This window comes from Triturus cristatus, chromosome 5_1, assembly GCF_964204655.1.
Source record: "Triturus cristatus chromosome 5_1, aTriCri1.1, whole genome shotgun sequence".
Classification (NCBI taxonomy): domain Eukaryota; kingdom Metazoa; phylum Chordata; class Amphibia; order Caudata; family Salamandridae; genus Triturus; species Triturus cristatus.
In genome coordinates, this window is record NC_140587.1 from 511847695 (window position 1) to 511874930 (window position 27236).

The 27236-nt window shown below is 44.9% G+C and overlaps 1 protein-coding gene across 5 annotated transcripts in view; it reads left to right on the plus strand.

Moving 5' to 3' along the window:
- TPD52 (tumor protein D52) overlaps positions 1 to 27236 on the plus strand; it is a 398200-nt gene that overhangs the window by 246357 nt on the left and 124607 nt on the right. The window contains exon 1 of one of the 5 annotated variants that reach the window (XM_085605370.1): positions 23204 to 23797. The exons of 2 other annotated variants lie outside the window; for them this stretch is intronic. In XM_085605370.1, coding sequence (XP_085461496.1) covers positions 23641 to 23797 — 157 coding nt within the window. In that variant the 5' untranslated portion in view covers positions 23204 to 23640. Of the gene's footprint in view, positions 1 to 23203; positions 23798 to 25912; positions 25953 to 27236 lie in introns of those variants that run through there. 2 more of the 5 variants (XM_085605369.1, XM_085605373.1) reach the window with 2 other exon arrangements.

Genomic DNA, 27236 nt, shown 5'->3' on the forward strand with positions numbered 1-27236 from the left:
TACTCCATTGGAGGAATTTCATTATATACCAGTGAAAAGGAAACTGGGGGCTAAGAATGAGGGGATGCCCTTCTGCTTTGTATCTGACTGGGTTCCTTTAACATTCCTCAACCTGATTGCTGTAAAGGGTCTGTGCTCTTTAAGGCAATGTATATAGAGTGAATTCAGGTGGGACTATGGTACAAGGTTTATTATCAGGAAGCTGAGTACTTTGTTTATTTGACTGTAAACAACCAGGGTTTGAAGGTATATGGATAGGCTGTCTGTTAACCTTGTGTGTGGTGAACTTGTGGCTATAGAGTGTTATGGTAAAGTTAATGTTCTAGATTACTACAAAACAAAGGAGATGGTTTGTTGGACTATATACATATTTTTGTTTATTTGTATGAATTTGAGATTGCCTTTAACGTTCTAGGACCCAGCGCAGTTATCATTGTGTATCACTTGTCAAGTTTTTGGGAAGCTGGTTAGCCAGCATAACGGAGAGTCCATTACGATTTAGCTCCTAAACATTCATAAACTCTGTATGTGGGAGCAAAAGGGTACCCCAAAACTGACCCCAATCAGATTTCCCCCAATTCACAGGATTGAAGTCTGTGTTAAATCTCCACTTCATGAGGCAATGTGTCCCGCGTTGCACAACCTCCCAAACATCAAAATCAGAAAATACAATTCATGAATTAATTGGGCCCACTCAATAATTGAGTTCTAGATCAATGAAAAGTTAAAGAGCATTGTTACAGAATTTAAAAATAAGCCGCACAAAGTCAATGCCATGAAGGCTTTCAATTGCAGAGTTGTAATATTTTATGATTTTTGCATAATCTGTATAAGTCCCAAATGGGCAGCAAAATCAGGAAAGAAACGGACACCATCCCTAGTAGAATAGGGAAGTCTTCTGGCTAACTCCTGGCTTTTGTTTTTATATATAATTCTTGAATTTGAAATTAAACTTTCTGTAGATTCATCATGGTGTGAGCTAATGTATTAAACCTCTGCATATGAAAAATAAACGTCACATTAACTTAACACCTACACATTAACCCACTACATGAATAATTATTCAGCACCTTCTATGCTAATAGCATCTGGAGATGCTTGAACAAAATAAGATTCATTTACAACAACCTTTTATGTGAATTACTAGATCTTGGTGAACAAGCGGAAGACTTTCAACACGCTACCAGTTACAGCTGAGCTAGGGAAGGTTCCTTGTGAACATAACAATAACAGTGAGAAATTACTCATTATATTTCAGCTTGACTCTGTGTTGCAGAGCTTATAGGGAGAGGATGTGCGCAGGGGGAGAAAACACAAGATGAGTGGCTGAAATGACTTCCATCTTGGCGAAGACGGTGTTTCGACTGAAATTCATTACATTCATTAGAAAAACACACTTCTACACACCATAGAAAGGAGTTGCACTACATCAGTCTGTATATGTGAAATCAAACGTGAAATTGCCGTTTGCTCATTGTAAATAATGCACAAAAATATAAATCCACCAAAATTCTCTTACATGTAAATCTGAATTATCAATGCTTTAATAAAGGCTGCTTCTAATGTAAATGTAATCATAATAAAAAAAAAATTATTGCAAAAAATGGGGTAAATCCTTACTCTTAAGAGGACAGTTAGAAATCTAGACAATGGTGCAAAATATGTTTGAGTAACGAAACCCAGGAATTAAGTACAAAGCAACATGCTTCTAGCTGTTTATAACGTGCAGTGGAAATTCTGGCGCCTTTCCTATCAAGATCTCGGTTTTAACGGATTTTGAAAATTAATGGGTCAACTGTAAGATTTCCTTCCCTGTTGCACTGTGGCTTAGTTACTTTGCCAATGTTTAACAGGTTGCAAACAGAGGTGCGTTTTTAAGTTTGTCAGTTATGGATGACTCTTATTGTTACAGGGACAGGTGCAGGATGTGCTTCAGGGAGTGAAGGGCAAACTCCAGGCTACTCAAACCTGAATACGAAGCAGCTGATGGCCGAGTCTCTCTTTATTGCGGCCAAACAGGAACATGCCACATGTCTCCTCGACCTCTCCCCCCTAGGTTCTCATGGTTTATCTGCTTCGACCACTGCTGTGAAACCTCCATCAGAGTAACCCTTCCAAGGGAAGGAGAGCTCTCCTTCCAAGTCCAAATAATCTCTTCAATTGCACTTCATTTTTATAGAAGATCTGAGAGCGAAAAGTCTAGTTTTCATCTTTAATTAAATGTACTGCAAGGTGAATGTTGTTGTTTTATTTGCCTGTTTATGGGTTTAGCTAATAGCACAACTGTAGGTTTTGAAAAGTCATGTTCCTAGTTACTTTCTACACCACGTCAGTAACTCGTGTTAAGTCATTACCTAGGTACCTTGTAGTTCAGCTGCTTACAGCACTGCTCTTATAGCTCCTCAACAAATACAAATAACATGTTGGAGCCAGAAGAGCTGTACTGGCAAGAGTTCACTCTGAGCAATCGGGTCCCTCCAGTGATTTGCAAGCTCACTTAGGTAACAGGATTCCAGCATTTCTTTGTTTCAGACTCGGAGCACCAGATCTCTACCCAGAATGGGAAGGGGGTGGGTGGATTGGCAGGACCGAAGCAGAGTGCTCTAAAATGTCGATCATGTATCATCGCTAAGTCATTACCCTTGATATCCTCTCCTGCTCATGAATTTAAATTGCAAAAGTTTGTGTCTGTAGTTAGGTGATGCATCTTCTTGCAGTCTCGCTACAGGTAGCTTCAGCAGTCTTCTGCAGAAATGGTACATAGTGGGCTTTGGGTCAGCCCCTTGTTCCTAGTTGGATGACTTCCCGGTCTATCACAGTTCTCTGCTCATTATATGAAGTTTTTCCAGTCTCTTTCCTAGAACACTCCTTCTTCTACATAGATTTGAATTGGCTGAGTAATATCCTTTTACTGCTGACGCCATGAAATAGCCCCCCCCCCCGGTTCATTTCTTCTTTAGTCGTCCATGAGAGCGCTTGTCCTGTTTCTGTTACTGACTTTGCTTCCATAGTGCATGTGCGAAATTGTGTTGTTGATTGACTGGGGTGTGAGCCATAGTCTAGCAACAGTCGCAATCCCTTGCATGGTGAGCCACAAAAAAATCACTAAATTAACATGTGCCTAACCCTGGGTAGGTTGAGACAAAAAGGAGTCAGGCTTAACTTAGAGACAATATGTATAGTATTTATGCAACACACATACAGCAATAAAGTAAAAACACAACAGAAAAAAATCCCAAACCAATTTTTTAAAAAAAAGAGTACATTTTAATAAATTGACACCAAAATAACAAAAATCCAATAAGTAGAACCTCTGAATAGGAGGCCATCAAGCTAGCTCTTGGAGTCACTCTCGTAGTCCTGGGTTAAGGTGATGATGCAGGGCTCAACATCAGGGCTGGCCTCTGAGGGTTCAAGGCAGGCTCCACACAGAAAAGCAGTCCCTCCAAATATAGTAGTAGGCTTGCTGAGTGCACAGCAGGTCACAGCAGCAGTTTTTCCTCCGGTCCAGTAGCGACCTGAAGAGTCGGTGTTTGTGGTCTTCTTTTTATACCCTGGTGCCTTGGTTCTAGAAGATGGGAGAAGCTTCTAGACAGTGACTTTGAAGTGCATGGAATTTCCTGACTCCGCTACCATGGCTCCAAGCTAGCTGTGAGGTCGTTGGACCCCTTGCGTGAAGGCAGATGCAAGTGGGGCTGTGCTCAACCCTGCCCCCCATTCATACCAGCAGATGGCCCATTGATGCACACCTTATCCCTCTTTTGTATGACTGGGAGGAATTCACAAAGTCTGTCATAAATACCCAGTCATGTGACACATTGCAGACTCCAGGCACCAAGGGCTAAGGGCAGGAAAATCGCAAAGTGGCATTTTAGAAATTGTAATGATATATCTACCTGCTCCCATTTGGAAATTGCATTTTAATACATGTAATAAGTAATTCCCAATGCTATTCTACAGTAGGGGTAAGCCTCACACTAGTAAAAAATGAATTTAGGAGTTTTTCACTATCAGGACATGTACATGTCCAACCTTTTAATTACCCTGACCTGTGGGCTACCTAGGGGACTAACTTATAGGTGACTTGTATGTAATAAAAGGGGAGTTTAAGGCTTGGCAAGGGGATTTTAATGCCAAGTCGACATGGCAGTTTAAAACTGCATTCTGGCTGCAGTGGCAGACCCGGGACACATTTCATAGTGCTACTTAAGTGAGCGACACAATAAGTGCTTTAGGCCCATTGGTAGCATTACATTTACAGGCCCTGGATATATGGTATACCACACTACAAGGGACTTATTAGTAAATTAAATACACCAATCAGTTATAAGCTAAATTAACCATGTTTAAAGGAGAGAGCACAAGCACTTTAGCAGTCATGGCAACAAAAACAATTTCAGAAAAAGCGGAGTAAGAAAGGCAAAAAGGTTTGGGGGTGATCTTGTAGAGATGGCCATGCCCAACACTGCACTTTTGCCTTTGTTTGCAAAGAGAATGCCTGTACTCTTTCTCTCTCTCTGCCTCACTCCTCTCTCTTCCTCCTAGTGTCAGACAACGAGCACTGCGACAGCTCAGTATCACACTAACTTTGTGCTTCTCCAGTTCTCTTCCTTCCACACATCTTTTTCTTACCACCACTTAGCCCCCCCCACCATTTTTCTCCTACCTCACGCTGGCTGCGGCTGCTGGTTTTTGCAAATGATGGATGCATTTTAAGATGCAATCGCGGTTGGCAAAGCCATCAGTGGAGAAGTTAATCTAAAAAAAAAAATTTTAATCTTTAAAAATGTCTATTTTTTTACATCTGTCATGGGTTATCTGGAAGCTCTTGATCAAAATCTGTCACTTCAGTGTGTTGTGTGAGGCAACATGTGGGACATTACCTTGGACTATTAAGTAGATGTCCAATATGAATCCCTTTTAGAAATACTAACAGTAAAGGTTTTGTCGCAGCCTTACTTCTCAGTAACTCCGGAAACTGGGCCTTAAATGCAAGTTTGTCTGAAGTAGGATAGTGGGTTCAAAATCCTCAGTTGTGAAAGTGTTCCTCATAGAACATATTACTAGAATTACACAAATGCCACACACAATACACATCCCAAAAACTTTCCATTAATTCTTCGGAGCAGAATTAGTAGAGAAAACCACATTATGAACACCAGATGAAGGTTTATGCTGTGTGGATCTCTGTCCTGGAAGCATTACTTCTCAACAAAATCATTGTACCCAATCTTTGTGCTTCGCTTATGCCTTTACATTTTTGTAAATCCTCCTGTTGAGTTGTGCTCCATTTTAGCAAATAACAGTCCACTTTACAGAATGCAGGTATGTGCACAGTTTACTGTCATAAATGTTTATTTTAACTAATTAGCTGTAGTCTGTCTATTTTGAGAAATTAATTCATTTACAAACTATTTTCTAATTACCTTACAAGACGTTATAAAGATGTACATTTGCATAGCCTATGCTGCGCCTAACCCCATCTCAAGTTAAGTATGTTTATTATCAAGTTAAATGAATTGCAGTTATTGCCAGACCTAGTAAATTTGAAAGAGCTCGTCTTTCTCTTTATCTTGTACATTCTCAGCATAATTTTGTCAGAAGCGTGCCAAGACTGGACTTTCTTTGAACCTAGAGGACGAGCTCGTCAGTGTACCAGCACTTCCTCTGGATTGACATTTTCTAAAATTAGATATCGTTTTTGATGAAGATTATGCAACCGTTCGCAGAAATTTTGAAATACTCACGATTTGGCGTGTTTTGTGTATTTGAGTACGGAGGCTCTTTGTGAATCAGACCCATATTGTCAGGAAATGTCAACTTGCTGCAGATGGGTGCCTCAAACAGAGGGCGAGTGTGGAATTACAGGTGTCAGTAACCTAGAGAGAGAGAAAACACACACACACACACACACTCACACTCACACTCACACTCACACTCACTCACTCTGCATCATCATGGTTTGTGCACTGAAAACGCCAAAGCTTTGCGGTTCTTGATTGTATCCTTTCTCACAGCAAGGATTCTGTAGTGCCACCTCTCTTTCAATTGCATAGGTGACATAAACAGAACAGCGAGACCATTACTTCAATGCCAATAAATAAACAAAAAAAATGAAATTCTGTAATTCCTAACTGATTTGGTTGTTTTTTATACAGTTTGAGGTCATGCCAAACAAGGCAATACAAACAGTTTGTACAGCACATAACACAAAATAAACATACCACTTAAAAAGAAACTCTAAACATCTTATAATGTGTACATTTTAAACTATAAAATCTATCACTATCGAACCCTACACATCCTCATAAAAGATATTTAAATTCTACAAGTACTACCCTTTACCTGCGATCTGATCAGTATTTAAAACACTAAAATCTATCCTGCTTCCTGTCCAAGCTGGAACACTCTACCTTAGACCCATTTTCGCAAAGATATGTTATTAATCATATTTCTAAACGAGGTAGACATTGTCATCCTGCAGAGTGCAATTCACTTGTGTGCAAAATAGTGCGGCAGTATTGCAAAATGTAGTTATTTTTATACCGTACGTAATTGGGCAAGATAGACATTGGGATTGTACGTACAAGGTAAACAAATATCATTGTGCAAAATACAATTTATTATGTGCAAAATAAAGTGATGGTAGTGCAAAATATGGTTATAATTATACAGAGTGCTATTATGCAAGGTAGATATTTAACTTTTTAGAAAATAGCCTCTTTTATGAAGGGTAAAACGATGACAAACAGCGTACAATACTTGTATTTGTGCAAAAGAACAATTAAAACTAGGGACCTCAATGTACCCCTTCCATATCACTAATGCGGCAGACCACTCTGCTCAATTAGCGGTTTGTAAATAACAGACAGGAATTTCCCTACTGCATAGCACAATGATAAATTATCACATCTTAGAATTAATATCATTAAATCATTTGTACGGTGGAGCTGAGTCATTCTAAAAGCCGGTGGCAGCAGTTTTCTTCTACTGTTATCAAAATGTTAGCAGCCTATTGGTAAGTGCAAAAAGGTTAATGATACATTTTGACAAAAGGGACACTTCTATATCTGATCCTGTCTGTCTAGCCAGCTTCCATTGTGTAAAGACTGGAACCTGCCCCAGCCTAATCTTCAAGGCCCACCTTCTAATTCCAATCAGTGTTTGGTCTGTTATAGACCAAATGGCTCTTCATATCACATGGCTTGTATATCATTGCATCATGTTGTTTGTATACTAATTTAAATATATGGCTAAGAATTTTTGATACAGAGTTGAACTCCATGATTCCCATTTGTCAAAACACAATCCGTTCCGCTGTATCCAAATATAGACAATGCATTTCTATTGGGTTAATTCTCAACTGCACAGTAAGAGATCCAAGCATCGCAATCCAGCGATATGACAGTATAAAATCATCATCCATTTTGATTCAAGAAATAAATAACATTTCACATTAGGATTCCATAAGGCATATGCTAAAGTTTGTTATTCAAACAATCATCAAATCTATCAAAATGAATTGTTGGCAATCCTTGCAGTTGATCTTATGTTTCACAACTTTTCTATCATAATTAATTTGTGATCCAAAGTGATGCCAGCAAAGAATTCTAATAGAACCCCCTGCAATGTAAAGAGTGACAACCACACACTAAAACAAATAAAAGGGGACATCAAAAATAATACATACAATGCATCAGATTCCTAAAAGTAAATCCAAGCATGTAGGCATAAAAACAGTGCAGAGTAAATCTTGACACTCTCGCTCATCAAATGCACCTCCAACGTCTCATCCAGATTTAAACCAATTGGAAACTTCCAAAACTCAATGATGAGTCTAGATTCCTGTCTTCTCAGGTGTAAAGTTCTGTCAACCCCTCTAGGATGTATCAACACCAAGTTGATCACTGTTGCTTTTATGACTTTCTGCAAAATGCCTTGCCTCTGGATAATTTTCATTTCATCTTCAATCTTTATTCAGCATCAATTCCATAAAAGTTACCAACAGCGATAGCATTTAAAACCTCTTAAGAATAGGTTAAAAAGCATAAAAGTACACAGACTATTTTTTTTTTATTCCAGGACTCGCAGCCAAGTAGAATTGCATACATATGTCACTAGGGGAAAACAGCCTTTACAGCGAGGCTTTTACCTCGTTGTGCCTTTACCACGCATTTATTAGCCTGCATATTTTTACAGTGAATATGCATTACAAAGCATGCCTATACTCCAGGTAAGTTGGGGGTAAATGGTAGGTCTCCCCCCACAAATACATTGTTGTTAAATCTAAAAACAATGTGTGGTATTGGCATGCGTTGTAATTGTATATTTGCTGTAAAAACGTCTGCCAACAAATGTGTGGCAAAGGCATACGATGCATTTACCTGCATTGTACCATCGTACAACCGTCACTAGTTATCGCACAAAGGATAAATGAAAATTTACAATCATAAAAGCCACAAATATCAAAAGAAAAAAATTGCATCATTATAAGAACGACCAAACACAAGGATGTTCTACAGCATTTTTTTTTTAAACGTGTTTTTATTGCAGAATTAAGAATGAGAACTCCATAATAGCGACCTGTGCCCACAAGGTATCTCAGAGCCCCCCCATCATTGTAGTGCTGTACACAGCCATTCAGCCCACATCCCGGAGGCCGGGCGGCACATCGTTACAATCCTCTGAGTATCCTAGCTATCCTGTCACAGAAGAGCTGGTCAACCTCCCAGGTTAATATCTGCTTTTTACCCAACCGCCTCAGTCCCCAACCATCCGTCCTTATACTGCTACAACACCCCAATAACTCCCCCCCCCCCCCACCCTATCCCCCCCCCATTACTGCTGGCGTGGGCCCCGATCGTGGGGTCTAGCATACTGTTTCTACTGCTATCGGTTGTTCGCCTGTAGCTTCGAGGCCTCGTGGAACCCCGCCCTCCCGGTCTTCCTGCTCTGTGCTCTCCAGCCGGTAGTCCTTCAGAGCCTGTACTATCAGCTCCCATGCCCTCACCCATTCCAATCCCTTCTCATCCCCCGCCCTGGTCGCCTGTCGCCTCCTAAGCACACTCTCACAGCTAGCCCACTTCAGCAACTCAGCCATCCATCTCCCATACGACGGACCCTCCCGGGATTTCCAATGCCATGTGATTTCTCTCTGGGCCAGCATAAGGCCCAAGTCAATGAATTTACTGGTCACTTTCGTCTTCACTGTGTGAGGGAACCAGAGCAATAAACAGGCCGCCATGTCGAACTCCACCTCACAGTCCGTGACAGCGTTCAAGAGCTCCCCCACCTCAGCCCAATACGTCCCCAGCCGGGGACACCCCCACAAGAGGTGGTCGAGCTCCGCTCCAAGCTCCTGACATCTCGGGCACGCCGCATCCTGCACCTGAAAATACCGTTTAATCCTTCCCGGGGTCAGATAGGCTCTATGCAGTACGAAGAAGTGTACCTGCTGGAAGCGGGCATTCCTACTCCCCTTCCATGTCCTCCGCAGAATATGACTCCACACGGTATCCGGGATGGGTTTGCCTATACTGCCCTCCCACTTCTCCTTCAGTGCCGTAAGCGGCTCCAAACCCTCCCGCAGCAGTCTGGAGTGGATGCAGGTGACCGCCTTGATTCTCCCCGCCGCCATCACAACATACTGGCAGGTCTGAACCACGGCGGGCTCCACTAGTCCCTCCCTCCAGTGCCTTTGTACCGCCGCACACACCGCCGCGTGCAGCAGGTAACTCCCATCCGGGAGGCCAAACTGTTCCTGCAGCACCCCAAAGGGCGCGAGCGCCCCGTCCACATACAGGTCTCCCACCATCTGCAGCCCATCTCCTCCCACTCCGCCAACGGTGACCAGTCACCGCCATGTGGCAATGCTGTCAGCATCCCCAGCGGGATCTCCGGCGCATACGGGCGTGCCGCCTTCGCTTTCCTCATGCTCCTGTGCCAGCACTGCCGGAGGGTTCTCTCCTCTATGGAGAGGTCTCTCAAGTCCAGCTTCTGTTGCAAGACTATGTAGGATAAAACGTGTCTCTGGATACCGGACTCCCTCTCATGCTCCGGGCCTCTAAATACTTTAGCGACATTTTGCGTTAAAACCTGTAGCTGTGCCGCCAGGTAGTACAATTCAAAATCAGGGACCGCCAATCCTCCATTGAATTTGGGTCGCACCAAAGTAGCCAGGGCCACCCTCCGCCGTCCCCTCCCCCACAGGAAGCCGACAACCAGTGTCCTCAGCTCTGCAAAAACCCGCTGGGGGACCCAGACCGGCAGGGTGCGCAAATAATAAAGCAGCCGTGGCAGGGCCACCATCTTCAACAGCGCCACCCGGCCCAGCACAGACAGCGGTAGGGAGGCCCAAAAGGTCGTGCATCCCCTCAGGGCCCGCACACTACACCCTATGTTACCATCCATCAAGTCCCCGACGTCGCGGTAGATCCGGACCCCCAAGTAGGTGAAGCACGTGGCCTCCCACACCACCTCCACAGTGAGTGGGGGGTACGGTACATCCGCCCGCAGCGGGAAGACACAAGTTTTAGTCCAATTTACCTTGAGGCCCGACAGCCCCCCAAAGCCCGACAGCAACTCCATAGCCCCCCCCCAGGGCTTCCTCTGAATTCTCGAGATACAGAAAGAGATCGTCAGCGTATAACGAAATATAGTGCGTCGTCTCCCCACCCCGGACCCCACCGTACCCTGACCCCGTCCTCGCCCGCGTTGCCAACGGCTCCATCGCCAGGGCAAACAGGGGAGACAACGAACAGCCCTGTCTCGTGCCCCTGCGCACCGGATACTCTGAGGAAACCACCGATCCCAGGCGTACTCTGGCCGAAGCAGAGGAATAAAGGACCCTCGTCCACCGCCCAAAACCATCCCCCAGACCCATTCGCTCCAGTACCGCATCAAGGTAGCCCCACTCTAAGCAGTCTAAGGCCTTTTCGATATCCACAGATAACACCACCGGCTTCTGGGTAGGGTCCCAAACACTGTCCATTATGCGGACCAGGCGCCGAATATTCATGGCTGTGCTCCTAGTGGGGATAAATCCAGCTTGGTCCTCATGAACCAACCGGGTCATGTGTGGGAGCAATCTAGTAGCCAGGATGCGACTCAATATTTTATAGTCGACCGTCAGCATGGACAATGGCCTATACGAAGTCACATCAGAAGCGTCCCTGCCTGGTTTCAGCAGCGGTACCACTAGTGCTTCCCTCATCGACTGGGGCAATCTCCCTAGTGTCAAGGCCTCGGCATAGACCAGCAGGAGCCTGGGCGCCAATACATCTACATATTGCGCATAAAATTCAATCGGCAGGCCATCTACCCCTGGCGTTTTGTTTCTAGCCATGTGCTTGATAGCCACCCTGATTTCCGAGAGCGTGACAGGTCCACCCAGTTCTTTCGCAGTCTCGGCCTCCAGCCTCGGGAGATGAGTAGTCTCCAGGAAGTCGGCCATTGGACGGCCCTCCGCCCCCCGCTGGCTCTCATAGAGGCCCGTGTAATACGACCGGCAGCGCTCCAGTACTGCCGTTTGTGTGTAGACTACCTCCCCTGTCTCCGTGCGAATGCTCATTACCGGGCAACCTCTAGGTTCCGGGTTAGCCAGCCGGGCCAGGAGCGTTCCCACCTTATCCCTCTCCTCATGCACTCTGGCAGCATACAGCTTGTAATCCAAGCACCTCAGCCGCTCCGTCTCAGTCGCAACCAGCTCCTTCGCCTCTAGCAGCCTATCCTGTAGATCCGGTCGCTCAGGCCTGCGCCGCTCCAAGTCCCGCAGCAACCCCTCCGCCTTCGCCAGGTCAGCCAGGACTGTCGTCCGCGCATTCGAAAACCGGCCCATACAAACGCCTCTGGTCACCACCTTCATTGCATCCCATTCAATCGCTCTTGTGGTAGTTGACCCCTCATTCTCCCTAAAGTAGAGTTCAATGCCCTGCAGGACAACATCACTAAACACCGGATCTTCTAATGTCTCTGGCCGTAGCCTCCACGTCGGAATTGCCGACCTCGGCCTCTGCCACTGCAGCGTCAGCAACAGCGGATTATAATCGGAGACGGTCCTAGTTAAATACTCCGTGTGCGCCATTTTGGGAGCCAGGGAGCCACTACACAGAATGGAGTCTATCCTAACGTGCAGCGCATGTAAAGCGGAAAAAATGAATAGTCCCTATCACCAGGATGTTGCTCCCGCCACACATCAACCAATCCCCACCTCTCCTGCCAGTCCGCCCTGTGCGCCGCTAACCGGCGCACCGGGGAGTCGGCCAGTGGCGGATGCGACCTATCCAATGCCACGTCAGTTATCGAATTAAAGTCCCCTCCTATCAGAATGGGGCCCGCCAGGAAGTGCGCTAGCGATCCCGTCAGGCCAGCAAAGAAGCGCGCCTGATCCACATTAGGAGCATAGAGACTACACAGTACCACATCCTGGCCATACAACCGCCCCTCCACCACCACATATCTACCCTCAGGGTCTACCAACTGATTTGTAGCCTGGAATGGGACCCCCGCTCTCACCCACACCAATACTCCCCTGGCAAACGCCGAGTACGTGGTGCCAAACATCTGGCCATGCCATCTCCTCTGCAGCGCAGTATGTTCCTGCTTGGTTAAATGAGTCTCTTGTAAGAAAGCAATTTGGAAGGATGTTCTACAGCATGCCTTGATTTAAAGTGCACTGTGCATTTCCTTGAAGTTACATAAATTTAGCTCAAGAGTTGACATTAGCCCCAAACCAAGAGCAACACATCGGCTAGACTTGTAACTGCACATCATGCATTTGCATACATTTGTAGCTAGACGTGGCACGACAGATAAAAAGAAGTTTATAATCATAAAAGCAACAGTTGTTAGGACATCGCTTCATTAAAATGGAGCAGCCAACCACAGGTCTATTCTAAAATGTGCCTTTAATTTATAGTGCACTATACATTTCCTTGCAGATAGATAGCTAAAGTGAGCTCAGAAGGGCATATCTTAGGGCGCTGTACAATAACATAACATAAATACTTTTATTTTGTTAAAATCGTAAAAGGGTGGAACTTACCACCATGTGATAAACGTATTGAATCGTCGTAAAACAGCATAAAACATGCCCCCGTGTCCTGGGCAACTTTGCACAGATAATACATGATAATTAAAAACAGGAAGAGCGTATTTAAATGTACAAATATAAAAAGAAACAGGGGTAGCACTTTTATAAAGCAATGACCCTCTCATTAAAGATTGGGGCCAACAAATGACTGTTATAACAGGGGGTGCTGCACACGTAAGGGCTTACATTTGATTAGATGTAACTGTCCCCTCTTGTCTCAAATAAAATGCTTACAGTGTCTTGGAATAAACGGAAAGGAAACAAAATGGACACTTCAACCAAAATGGCTGTAGCTTATGCTAAGTAAAATATTACACATTTCCACAGAACGATGTTCTTTCAAAATGACACTCACAATTTGTTTGTGTTTAAGTAAAGCCTTATCAATATGTGGCTTCCACAAGAGTTTAGGTGACAACCTAATTCCTAGGTAGTCAAAGGTATTCTGCTCTCTCGATTTCACAGCCCCCCAGGGTCATCTTCCGTCTAAATGACTTATGCTGGTTGATGGTCATATATTTTGTTTTGGTAGAGTTTACTACCAGTCCTTGCAAAGAGCAGAATTCATCAAGTTGATTTAACAAGTACTTAAATCCACTTGGGTCTGAGACACTAATTGAGCGTAATCAGCAAAAAAGCAATGCGTGGTTTCTCAAACCAGTAATAGACGGAGCATTCATTACCCGATTCTTAATGGTACGTAAGTGCTCCAGAATCCTCCTCCTTACAGTGAATATATTGCAATCAATATACTGTTTGGGGCATGGACATATTAGGACATAGAATGTGTGTTCCAAGGCGCGAGCAATTAATTTAGACTATATTTGCTTTCTAAGTCATTCTGGAAGTGATATTTTATGTGATTCTACTGTTCTTACAAGCTTTAGATTCTTTTGCATGTAAACAAACCATTGCTTTCTGGGGGGAACCAAATTCTATAGGTACATTGTACTAGATAATCAGGTCGCTCTTTAGAGTATTTCTGTTTGATCAAAATGTTTTAACCCTATTTCGCTCATTTTTGAAAGTGAGTGAAATAGGAGTCCAATTGATTTTTTTTTTTTTTTTTTTTTTTTAACCAAACAGTAAACTGGTTTGAGTCACTTCTTGTACCCTAAAAACTGCTTGTCTAATACCTTCTGTGGGTAACTCCTCTCTCTGAAATGCCCTAACGTTTGATTTTTTCCTCTCAAAAGCCTAATCTGTAGTACAAGTTCCCTCGTGCATGAGAGAGTGCTCTATACAGAATACTCTATTTCAGTACAGATGGATGTCCACTCTGCACATGAAGAACAATTCCCAGGTGATGGGTTGCAAAAAAGAGAAGTTTTAGTCCTACCCTCTGGGATTTCCCCAGAGCATCCAGATTGTGGTTGGATGAATATTAGCAGTGAACACCAAATTCAAAATATTATGTTGAGGTGCCTTGGACACATTTGGGCAGATGGTGTTTTGCCCTTCCATATTGTAAAAAGGTTATTGAAGTGCCTTAGCCATAAGGCTGCATTATCTATATATATTTCCAGATCAGTTGACCAGACAACCTTCTCTTCTCAGCACCCCATCAAGATTTTCGTATCTTTATAGACCTAGATAGTGACATTAGATAGTAAGCATTTGAGACGTGTACAAGTAAGGGGTATTGCAATAGCATTTAACAACAAGGGTGGGTGTGCAAGAAGGTACATGGAATGGCTGTACACCTGGGGTAGTGGGATAGACAGTAGGAGGATGGTTGCACTTGAAGCCTGTCTTGTTTGCACAAGGATAGCGTTCCAAATCTTGAGCGTCATCAATGCAGGCTTGGCATCTGATTATTTCCTTTCATTTCTTGGAATACAGCCCGGCAATGCTGTTGCTGTTCATTATGCATAGTTCCCCACATGCCAAGGTCTTAGTCCTCTGGTATGGCGGAATGCTGTAATTGACTGCCTTAGCAAGCTGGGATGTGAAGACATCCAATTTAGGCTCCGTGAACCAGTTATCAAATGGCTTATTGATTCTGATTATTATGTGTTCTCACTTTGTTTTGTTTTCCTCTTCCACTTTGTTCAGCTTATATGCATTGCTTTGGCCTCTCCCTCGTCTCCACCTTGTTGATAAGATTGCGTTTAATGTGATTGAGCATTCTAGAAGTGAATAAAAGAAGCAAATGTTGGGGTGCTGAGTGACCAAAGGCACAAAGGTGCTACTAATTTCGTCAGGAAGCACCTCTGTGCTGAGGATGAGATGATAAGAGTATTTGGTTCACAGAAGTGACCAGTTATGAAGCAAATTAATGCCCTTTGTGTCAGTGAGTCGCGAGACCTAATCCATTCCAATGAAAGTCCCTTAATAAATATACAGATTGACTGACTTCTATTCTAATGGAGATTTTCATTGGTGTGCTGGAACATCACAACTTCCTTGATTAGCTCCAGCTCTCTTCGGTGTGTACACCAGTGATGTTATGGTTACCTCCATGACTTTAAAGTGGACATCCCATGCCATAAAATAGATGAATGGCAGTCCTCTCATGCAGATGATTCCATCATATTTTCAATAACAGGGAGAGGCTTTCAAAAGATGCTGAATTGACTGACAGACTACTAGATGGGAGAACTCGTTTACAATAGTGGTAAATCGAGGCCCATCTGAGAAAGGGTTTGACCTCAAGGACTTGTAAAAGTGATAAACTACGGAAGATGACATGGCTTTAAGTTCCCAAGTATTCAATGTGTTCCAAACTCTCCCACCATGAGTCAACCAGTACCCTACAGCCATACACAGTATCCCCCTCTTATTGGGCAGTGGTACCATAAACCAATTGTGCAGAGGTAGGGAATCCCACGTTTTAGACCCAGTCTTGACTCTCACCCCATAATATGGTTTTCTATTTGTGTATTTTTAAGCAAAGGTCGGGAGACACTGTAAAATTCTTGCTGTGCTCTTAACGGACATGGGATGTACTCTAACGCCATCGCAATGTTTTATTGAGTTTGTTAACAGACGACTGCAGATAAGGGTGCGCTCACGTCACCCGAACTTCTAAAGTGTTGTTAAGCACTTTTGTAAATGAAGATGTATGCAGTTGGACTCTTCTGTCCTGGTTTCCGTATTGTGGTTCTAGGACACAGACCTATTTGGTGTTGTGGTGTCGGAATTTCGTTGCTTTTAGTGCCAGTTTATCCAACTGACCCATAATAATGTCTGATGCACTTAAAATGCTCCTATTTTACCAATGTCCATCAGTGATGAGTCTGATGTTGTCCCTCCACCAAATAGAGCCTGCCAGTGTGATCAGCAGGGATTGCTTTTGTAGCTTCATGACATTGAGTGCAGATATTTGCCTGTGCCACAATTGTTATATAAGCTCATTTTTCAAATGTTGCTGTTGCTCCTGCTAGTCCTTTTTTTCACTTGTTTGATGATGGGACAGCTGTTTTTCATGCAACCAGGACTCTGTCCTGTATACAGTGTGAAAATTATTTTTCTTGCTGCAGCACCGGTTTGGTTTCCCTTGAACAGACAGATAGCCAGCTGTCCTGATGCTGCTAAACCTGCTTGTACTGACAGCACAGTGGCGGCTGCCAGCTATCGGGGGTGGTGAGGTGGGCTGCCAGCTATCGGGGGTGGTGAGGCGGGCAAACCGCTGCTGGGAACTCAAAACATACACTACACACAAAAAATACATAACAACAAAACAAAAAAACACTTACCTGACTGTGCTCCTCACTCTGGACCCGTTCTTCCTCTTTCCTGCAGCACAGGAGCAGCCAACTTGCTTTTCCAATCATATTGCTGCTCTGAACTGCCAGGATTGGATGGAGGGTCCTGGGTAGACGCACCTTCAGGCCCTTTAGGTCTGTGCTTGGTCTCCACCCAGCTGTCTAAAACCGCTAGGTGGAGAGCTTCATAGTGCGCATGTCACTTTGGACGGTGCAAGATAGCCGTCCAAACTGACATGCGCATTTTGAAGCATCCAGTCTGCCACTGCTCCTGTCCTCTGCTGTGGAGGACATGCCCTGTATGCCTCTGGGTTAGAGTCAAGCTGGCTGCTACAGCGCGCACCATGGTAAAAAATAAAAATGGTAATGGAATCTTTTCAATGCCATTTTATTTTATTCTGCACAGCTCGCAGCAGGCAGGGCGGCAACGCTCCCACGCCCAAGTGAAGAAACCGCTACTGTGATAGCAACTCTTGCAGGATCTTTTTCTATGTCGGTATTGTTCGACTTAAATGTATGCAAGTCTTGCGTCAGTTGCTGTCAGTCTCACTTTCTCATAGATTTCACCTGGAAGCCTGTTGCTCTGCTCTCAATCTGGGTATCAGATTTAGCCATTTCAAAGATTTTGTGAAGAAATGTCTTCCTGAGAAGCTTTCAGAGCAATGATGGTGAAAGGCATCTTTCAGTTACGGTCTGAAAAGGTGTGCACATACTTTTGTGTACATCGGTGTTAAGCCTGGAAGCCAGTTTGCCCATGGATTCTTCTGGCATGCCTGGTTGAATGCATAATATTCATAGCAACTTTTTAAGGTGAAAGTCTGCATGGGACATGTCTGGTTGCCTTGTGAATTTCTGTTTCGTCACTAGAGATGCTCTCCTCTCCTACAGGCCTGCATGCACCCTTGACTCTTGACGCCTCAGGTTCCGCTCATCCTCAGTCTGCCACACCGCCTCACTGAAATCAGCCATGGACTCTCTGCTTCCTGCTGCTACGGTTTGCGCGCAGGTCCCTGGCTGCGTTTAATGAGGGCAGGATGCAGAGGTAGGAACCATCATTCGGTCATAATCCACTATCTCCTCTTGTATGGTGAAACAGTGTTGCCGTAACCAGACTAACATTGGCAGTACTACTGTTCTTTAATATTGACTGTGCACCTGAGACAAGAACTGACTCTTGTGTGGAAGATCTTGGTCCGTGGTTGTGTTGCTGGTGGTCAAAATGTGGCAATAATAGTAATAGTAGTTTGTGTGATTGTGCCGGATGAAGCAGAAATCCATCAGACTGCTATAGTGGGCCTCCTGGTAGTGATAGTAAAACGCAGTGGTCGTAGCATTCGGCTTTTTCAGCAGTAGTAACCTTGGTTGCCTTTGCAGTAATTTTGTTACTTTTTATTTGGCAGCACTCTAGTATTACTGCCATGTAGACGGCAGCACTCAGTAGTGGTTTCTATGGTCCTCAATATGAGTATCCGGGATTTGGAGCTGGAATACTGGGAGCCGGGATATACGATACCAGTTGCTATCCCCACGCCAACTTCCACCAGTTATGAGTCTCCCCCTTGCTTTTCCCAGGAATGGGGAATAACTGCATGGACTCTCTAATATCAGGTCATTTTCTTAGAAAGTGTCAAGCGGCACTGCCAGTGGTTGGGGGGTATTCGGGAGGAAAGGTGGGCTTGTGCCTGTTCGGGGGATCATAGTTTGCTCCCCAGTACTGCTGCAGGGATCGGACTGTGGCTACGCTGTGATGCCCCTCATTGAGATCCGGCCCCTGCTGCAGTCTAGTCTGGCCCAGTGTCCCTGGCATGGAATTATTGGGTCTGGAGTTTGCAGACCCGAATATTTCAGGCTCAGAGAGACTCTGCATTGCGAGTTGCGGAATTCCACCCAGTGTTATTGCTCCAGGTGAAATACCACAACTTGTAATGAGGGCTTGTGTTTTTGGCACTGCTCCTTATTGGCTGCTATCATATATCACCACAGTAGGCTTAACTGCAGCTTTAATCATCATGATAGTTGCAGTTATTGTGGTAATTCTTTATAGGGGAGTAGTGGTGGTAGTAGTAAGGACATCTGGAAGAAGTAGGAGCACAGCAAGTATACTAGGGGCTGCAACTCCCTTGCTATACTTCAGCTGGTGTAGGTGCCACAAACGGAAGTGTGGTGTTGTCGCCACTCCCCATTATTTTGTCCTTTGCTACAGGAACATTCAAAATCTCACCTCAGTCACACATTGCAGTGCCTCCAAGCCTGTTGGAGCAACTAAACCAAGTAACCCACTGTAGCTTTACTTCTGAGTGTCCTAAAGAGACGTCAGTATGTCCGCCTGTGTTCACTACAGGGGTTCACCTCGCAGTTCATTCTCCTTCTTGCCTATTGTGTGTGTACTTGCTGTAGGGAAGGAGGCCACGTTTCCTTAGTTACTGAAGGGCCTTCTTCAGGTTCCTGCTCTTGCATATTTATTGATCTACTTTTGGGGAAGCGTGTCTCCCACTGTGCTGTCCCTGTGCTGGGATAGCACTTGAAGTACTTTTGTTTCCCCGCACTTTCTGTCCACCTCATGGGCAGGAAGCAGTGTTCATTGCTCCATCGAATCCAGGCAGTTTTTCTGCAAAACGTCTGAAAACTGCTTTTGTGATGCTGCTTATTGAAGCAGTCCTGCCACTGCGAGGCGCTATGCTTCAAGCATGCACTGGGGCGATCATCTCTCCTCCCCCCCCCCCCCCCCCCCCCTAACATAACTACACCTTTTTCCTTTTTTCACAGGTATGTCCCCCGTTCCCCTGACCTTTCTGTTAGACTACAGCTTGTTTCGGAATCGGTTCCTTCAAACTCTGCCAAGTTGCTCCACCGCCACCGGTTTGTTTTTTGACCAGCCCCCATCCTTCTCTGTGCCTGTCTCCTCCCCCTCCTGCTTGGTTTTGCTTAATTGGTTTTGTTACCATTGCTTACATAATGAAAGGACAGCAAAACCAGTACTGAGTGTGACTAGTTTGCATAAAGCATCGCTCCTTTGGGGTGTTGGAGGCATCCCACACCCCAATATATTCTATTTATTGAGTTTATTCTTAAATTCCTATTGGGTCTGTGCTCTGATGAATGGAGTGACAAGCTCACTAGAGAGCGTCATTATTTGTTGGTAAAGTAACCGATCTGCATGCCACTATTGGCTCCCTATTGGGAAAGTGCTATAAACAGCATTTTTTTTTTTTTTTTGCATATTTATATAGCGCGAACTCGACCCGAAGGTATTGGAGCTCTTTACATGAGCACCGTATTTACATTACACATTCAGGCACGGGGAGATTAAGTGATTTGCCCAGAATCACAGGATGTGAACGCGACCTCGAGGCTCGAACCCTGGTTTCCTGCACCAAAGTCGGCAGTTTAAGCCGACGGACCACATCCTCTCCCCAGCATTGTGAAGGACACGATAACTGTAAATGTCCCCTAGCAACAAGCGTTTAATAAAGTGCATGGGCAGGAGCTGAATGCCAAAGTGTAAAGGGTAGGTGTGTGATTAGCCAGGTAGAAGGATGGGAGGGTTCTGGGGTGGCGAATCAGGAAACCTGACAGTCTATCTCCAGAAGAGGAAGCCTCCAAGGGTGCTGATGTGTGGCAGCTAGAGGGGTAAGCGCCCATTGGGGACCATGCCCAAATGGGTTCCCCCAGAACTGAAACGGACCAAGAGTATGTCAGGTGAACACCTCACCTGCATGTTTTTGGTGTGGTGACCTTTGCGACAGACTGAGTGTCCTCACCATTCTGCGTCCTGGTGCATCGAACTTCAGACGATGAAGAACTGTTAGTGAGTAGTCATATGAGAACATCACTTTAGGGCCATTAAGGCTATAGTGGGGTCTCTGCCTCCTGCTACTAAGCTTTGGGGGCTACTAGCATCTGCTCCTGGTGATATGAAACTGTAGGGTAGATAGATTCTGGTCAAGGAGTTTTCTGAGACTATTTAGTAGTTTCTCCAGGGAGGAACTGTTAAGTTTCTTCAGTGTTGACCCATGGGCACCTGTATTTGTGCCACTAATGTTGAGAAGGGCCCTTCAGAAAAGCTGCAGGTATACCACGAAAAGGTAGTTTCATAGTCCAGAGTTCTCTACGTCACTATCCTAAGCTTCTTGGGTGTCCAGATCATTATGGCCCTTAATGAGTGTGAGGCATCTCATAGGATTCCATTTGTTGTGTTACCGATTCAGAGTGGTCTGTATTGGCCCACTTACTAAGGGAAGTTGTGGCAAAAGGGCACTTGGATTAGGCTGCCAAACATCTGTGCACTGCCTCTGAGCACAGTTGCGTCTGACACTCCCATTAGAAATGGTGTCACCTTCGGTCACACCGATGACGACAAGGCTCTAGAATGCCTGCCCTGGCCCTCATTCCATTTAGGGGGGACCATGGAGTATAATTGGCGGCCACACTATAAAAGCATAGAGTAGGCAGAGGACGTGTGCTCTTCCCTGCATACACTGGACCACTCTTGAGTGAACGCAGTGTGTAGAGCTGTGCAGGCCTCTGCCCCTGGGTTTTTATGTAAGGTTTGCCTTACAACTATGCCTTATGTATGTCACTTTATATAAAACGCTGTATTTTAGTAGCGTGCTTGTGTTTGAAGTTCGGGGGGGATTCCAGCTGCTCTTGGATAGGGAGTTTGGATTTTTTGGCGAGGATAGTAAAAATGCAGTCTGACAAGTACTGAATTTCTACTAACCTCACCCAAACAAATACCTCCCTATTCGAGAGAGGCGGGAATCCTCTCCTCTGAACTGCAAGCAGGCCGTAGTAGATAATGCAAAATCGATGGACTTTATCCTGGACAACCGTCTAGAACTCCAGAGCTGACTGCGACGCTTCCTGCTAAGACTGCTCTGGGGCATCAGGTGATTCACGCCTCATAAAAACACTTATCACGTGTGGTCCAGCTGCTGCTTCGGTCCAGCTGCTGGGTCTTTCCAGGCTGAATTAAGGAAACTCATTCCTCTCTGGTCTTCCCAAAGCGCACTTAGTGCCTCTGAGAACAGTACTCCACGCAGCTGATCGGTCACAAGAAACTCAACCACATCTCATTTCTTCATGCCCTGCCACGGCTGTCCATCAATACGAGGCCCAAATTAAGACTACATGCAGATACGCTAACCAAGTCCCCCACTGTACCGCTCCGACCACCATGGCTGGAAAATAGTGTCTCTGTAGCTCAGTGAGGATCAAGAAACACTGAATCCCCCCCCCCCCCCCCCCCCCCCCGCTCAAGCCTCCGACATTCACGCACGAGCGCTGCATGAGACCGGCGTTCTCTGGTAGTGCAACAAATCGCTGGAACTCCCTCCTACCAGCCCTTTGCACACTTCATGTCTGTTAACATTCAAAAGGGAACTTGAAATCTTCTTTTTGGAGAACCCAGGGGACATTGGGGATGGCTGCTTGCATGTCGCCCTCTTCTGATTTGATCTCTCTAGTCTGTGCCTTCTCTGGTTACTTGGTGCTCTGTGACTGGTTAGTTACAATTGTTAAAGAACCGAATGTTAATTTGTTTCTGTGATGCTAATAGATTGTTTTGCGGGCTTTAAGTGAGCCGGGTCTCACCGGTGCTGAGCACCGGCAGGTTTTTTAAAGGGAAACGGGTCTCTATCGGGCTCTGTTTTGTGCCCTGACACAGGCGGTTCCTTTTTCCCCCGGACTGCAGTGAAAGCGGTCAAACGAATGTGCGAGCGCTCACACTGCTCACTTCTCACTAGTGGATAAGTTACGGCATGAGGTCGTGCCATTGTGAACTTTGTTGGGAGAAGGAAAATCCTTTAAAGAGTAATTTTCCCTCTGGATTTCCCTTCTATTTTTGACGCAGGAGCAGCAACATGGCCCTGGTGTCACCAGGGCTTTAACTGGAAGCTTTTTCAATATTATATGCCATAGTTGTTGCTTATCTATCTTGTGCAACCAACATCCATTGACCAACCAATAGTCCTGACTTGTTGTAGGTATGATGTTACTTGTTGTATCATATATCTGGAAGCAGTGACCGAAACCGCAAAAAACAAGTCGGGCGGCACACTAGCTAAGCACAGATTTTTAGTTCACCTGTTTTAAACCACGCTCTTAATTACATTGGCCGCGCCCCTTTGAGAGACCCTCCAGTTTTTCTTCCCACTTAAAGCTTCTGGGTCAAGGCCGCGCTGTGTAAAATAGCAAACAAATAATGGATACACGCCTGAGTAAAGCTGCCGCGGGGGCAGGGTGGGTTTACGAAGCTGCGCCGGCGAGGTCAGTATTCCTGCTTCAATCTAGGCGGAGTGCCTCCGCTGGGAGCTGTACAGATGGCGGGCACGGGCGGCTATTAGTGCCTCGTAATCCCTCCGCATCCTAGAAGATTAAGGATATCCTGGAGCGGCTGCGATCAGCTGACATATTTCTGTGTAATGACGGGGCGTGCTCTGCCGAGGACACGCTGCCCCGGCAGGGGAGCCAATCTGCATTTAGCGGTGCCTCCGTTCTTTATGAAAGCTTGTTTGTTTCCACGGGGAGCCGCGGCGGTGCCACGAGACCACACGGCCTGTTGATGGTTTACAAAAATTAACGCACTGTCTGTGGAGCTTGACTGTTCTGGAGGGGCACTCGCGGGAAAGTTATTTATTAAGCGGGGGTTCGTCGCGCCGAGCGGAGGCATGGACTTTCGCAGGCCCTAGTAAAGCATTGCGAAGTTTGTGCTGGTGTTCGAGCGCCCCCTGTAGGATGGAGGCGGCCAGGGTAGGCGCGCAGAGGGAGAGACGGGGGCCCGAGGGAGGCACATGTCTGCCGTAGGTGGATGCAGCACCGGGATGCCTTCACGTTGACTGGGCCATGCATTCGGGGTTTTTCGCAATGGATTCCCGGGAGGTGGACCTGGAGGATTATCACTCGCCCTTTGACTTCGACGGCGGAGTCAATCGAAATTACCTTTTCCTGTCACCTGGTGAAAGCCTGACGCCGCCCGGATCACCGACTCTGCAGCGCACTGGTAAAGGCTGCCTTTCGTGTAGTCAGACGCACGGGAAATAGAGCAGGCACCTGTGATACGACTCCATATGTGTAGGCATGAAAAATTATTTCATGTCAGATTTATTGATAACGTTATTATTGGGTTGCTGTGGTCTGGGTCGACTTCATTAATTTCTGGGAAATATAGTATACATTCATGTTTCCCACTCATAGAGAAAATAACCTTTTCTGTATCTTGACTGTGTCTTTAACCGAACGTGAAGATTACTTTATTAACTATAAAATCATAGTTGACAGTAGTAAGGATGTGCAATGTTTGATTCATAAAGTACGATTTTTTTATTTTTTCCCCCCGTAGTCTGCCTCTAGCCAGTTCGAGCTTTTGGACGATCTTTATTTCCAATAACCTGTGTTGATTTTCCAGTAAATCTTCAAGAGCCTTTCTGTCAGTGGAGAGGTGGTAATTTAAATTTTCTGTCCCATTATGCACCCTGTATTTGGGCTTTAGGCAGTGGTTGAAATGGGTGGGATCTGCAGGGTACGGCGTGCCCCAACTTTTTAAAATTTCATAGAATCCGTTCCCCTATTTATTTATTTATTTTAAAAATGCTTCCCCGGACGCAGGGGTTTAAGTGGGTTGAAAAAACTGGTGGTTCTCTCAAGGGGGCGTGATCAATGTAATTAAGGGCGTGGCTCAAAACACGTAAGCTAAAAATCAGTGTTTAGCATAGTGTGCCGCCCGATCTGTATTTTGCTGTCATTGTGTCCAGATATAATACAACCAGTCACATCATACCTACAAGTCAAGACGATTGGCTTTGTCAATGGTTGTTAGTTGCATAAGATAAATAAGCAGCGACTATATGTATATAATATTGAAAAAACTTCCACTTAAAGTCCTGGTGACACCACGACAATGTTGCTGCTCCTGAGTTTCAAAAAGAGAAGGGAAATCCAGAGAGAAAATGACTCTCTTTAAAGGATTGCCCTTCCTCTACAACGCTCACCACATGCACGTCAATGTGCCTACTGTCACTGCAGTCCGGAAAAAAAGCGGACCGCCTGTGCCAGGGCACAAAACAGAGCCCGATAGAGACCCGTTTCGAAGACCCCTTAAAAAAACTGCCGGTGCTCAGACCCGGTGAGACCCGACCCACTTAAAGCCCTGCCTGGACGGCAGAAATGGCTAAGGCCTATAGATAAGGCTCGCCCGTTCGTGGCCGGGCAGGTTGGGATGAGAAGTAAAAGGACCCTGTCTTTTCTTTCTTGCCCACAGAAGGCGAGGACAGTGTCCAATTCTCCTGCTCGGCCTCTAGCAGCTGCCCCCCTATTTCTCCCTCTTTTTCACTCTGTTTCGCGCCTCCTCACTTGCTGAAAACCGTGACTTCAAAAACAGCTCTTACCCTCTTTCCTTTCCTCTTCTTAATTCGTTCCCCTGTGAAATGGATCCAAAAAAGAAGCAGCACTTTTCTTGGAAATGCTGTCTCTTTCTGATATTTTTCAGTTCCTAAGTAGAACCTTGGGACGGAGAGAGAAAAAAAGGTTCAAAATATGAAAAATAAATAACTAAATAAAGCAAGACAGAGAAGTCGCAAAGTGGCCCAGATTGGTTTTATTCACACCCAAACACATTAGCTCCACTTTACAGAGTTTGCCAGTGAAGCGCTACTTTCATTTTCTCGTATCTCTTTGAACATTATTATTTTCCCAAGGTGCTGGAAGTGCACCATTCCTGGAGGTACTGCAATACCTGGTTGATGTGTGGATCTGAAAATGTTTAATGTGATCCATAACTGTTTTCCAGTTTTTAGCTTCTAAAATGTGTACCATGCCTCTGTGTTCATTGATGTGGTCTTTTAAACCATACTGCTTACATTTTGTAAGGATATAAGCAATGGACATTAAAACGGGTCCCTTCCGGGCCCTGTAGTCACGTGCCTAACTTTCCAAGCAAAAACACTGATCGATTTCTGATTACTTAATCTTGCATTCCCTATGAGTATTTGCTTTTTCCAGGATGTTGTTTTTTTCCTTTTTTTTCCAGGCAGCATATTACTCTTGTGCATAATTTGAATTGAATCGCCTCACCCATTGGTACCTCAATTGGCCTGGTTTCAGCAGTAGTAGTGCAACTCACCAGGGATTGACAATGCAGGATTTGCACCCACAGCAAAGTAAGAGGACTATTCACAAGCCCCTTGCACTCCCTGTACGTAACTTTTTCCCATGTTAAAAGTGAAACTTCATGGTCTCTCTGCTTCATGCACAAGCACTTTTATTTTTTTTAATAACACATTTTATTTGGTTATTTTGCAATATGTAGGGGTCGCAGCCCCACCATGGCAAGAGAGATGTACACTTAGCTTGTGCCAACAACCATATTTCTGATTTATAATACCCACCAAACATGTAGGTGACATAAACGAAAAACTTACAGACAGGTTCCGGTCTCCATATTCGTGCAAGCGATGTATTTTTCATAGTCTGCAACATTAAACGTATCCAAAGACACATTTTAGAACTTACAGTGGGGATATACCAGCACATAAAAACAAAACGATCCAATCTCAGGGGTCCAACTCGGGCACGGGGGGAAGGTCGATACCACAATAGTCTGTCCATCAAGTCCAGATTTTGCTAAGTTTAGCGGGGCACCCTCGGGCCTCAAAAACAATGCACAAGCACTTTTAACATGCTGCCTGCTTTGGGGCAACTGGAATTATGCAGCAAAGGAGGACAAAATTATGTTGTGTTGATAAAATTTTGCAGCCAAAAAAAAAGGCTGCCGTGTAATGCTGTACATTTTCTAATACTGTTATTCTGAAATGTTTACACATACTAACAGTCTCTGCAAACATTTTGGCTAATTATTGCCAGTCTGACATACAAATGCAGCAGTGAGAGGTGACCAGTCAACCTTTGCAAAGGCCCTCCACTTTGCAGCAACACAGGTCACAGTTTTTGATAACTTTTGATCCGTTTGAGCTGCAAACAATTCGTTAGTTAAAATCGTCAAATTATGGAACAGATGATGTATTGTGCTGCAAATATGGCACAGCCATAATTTTGTGGAAAACATTTGCAAACTAAGAAATTTATCATTCATGTTTGAACTGCTCTTGTGGAAAAAGGGAGGCGAAGTGCTCATGACGGAAACTGCATGGCTCGTAGACAAATAGATTCTACTTTTAAGTGTATTTGGGACATTATGTGATTGGAAACGTATCCCACTTTGTGAATGTGTTTTAATGTCAATAACTCATACTGAACCTTAAATAAACGGGTGTACCCATTGATTTATTTAAATTACATAATAAGCTGTAACTGGTCAGTTAAATGCCAAACAAATATTAATAATTGGAACGTTTTGCTCTTTCTGGCCACACCTCTGACACCGCCTACTGACCCAATTCTCGGGTTATCCCCACCCTCTGATTTTCCACCCACAGTTCCCCTAC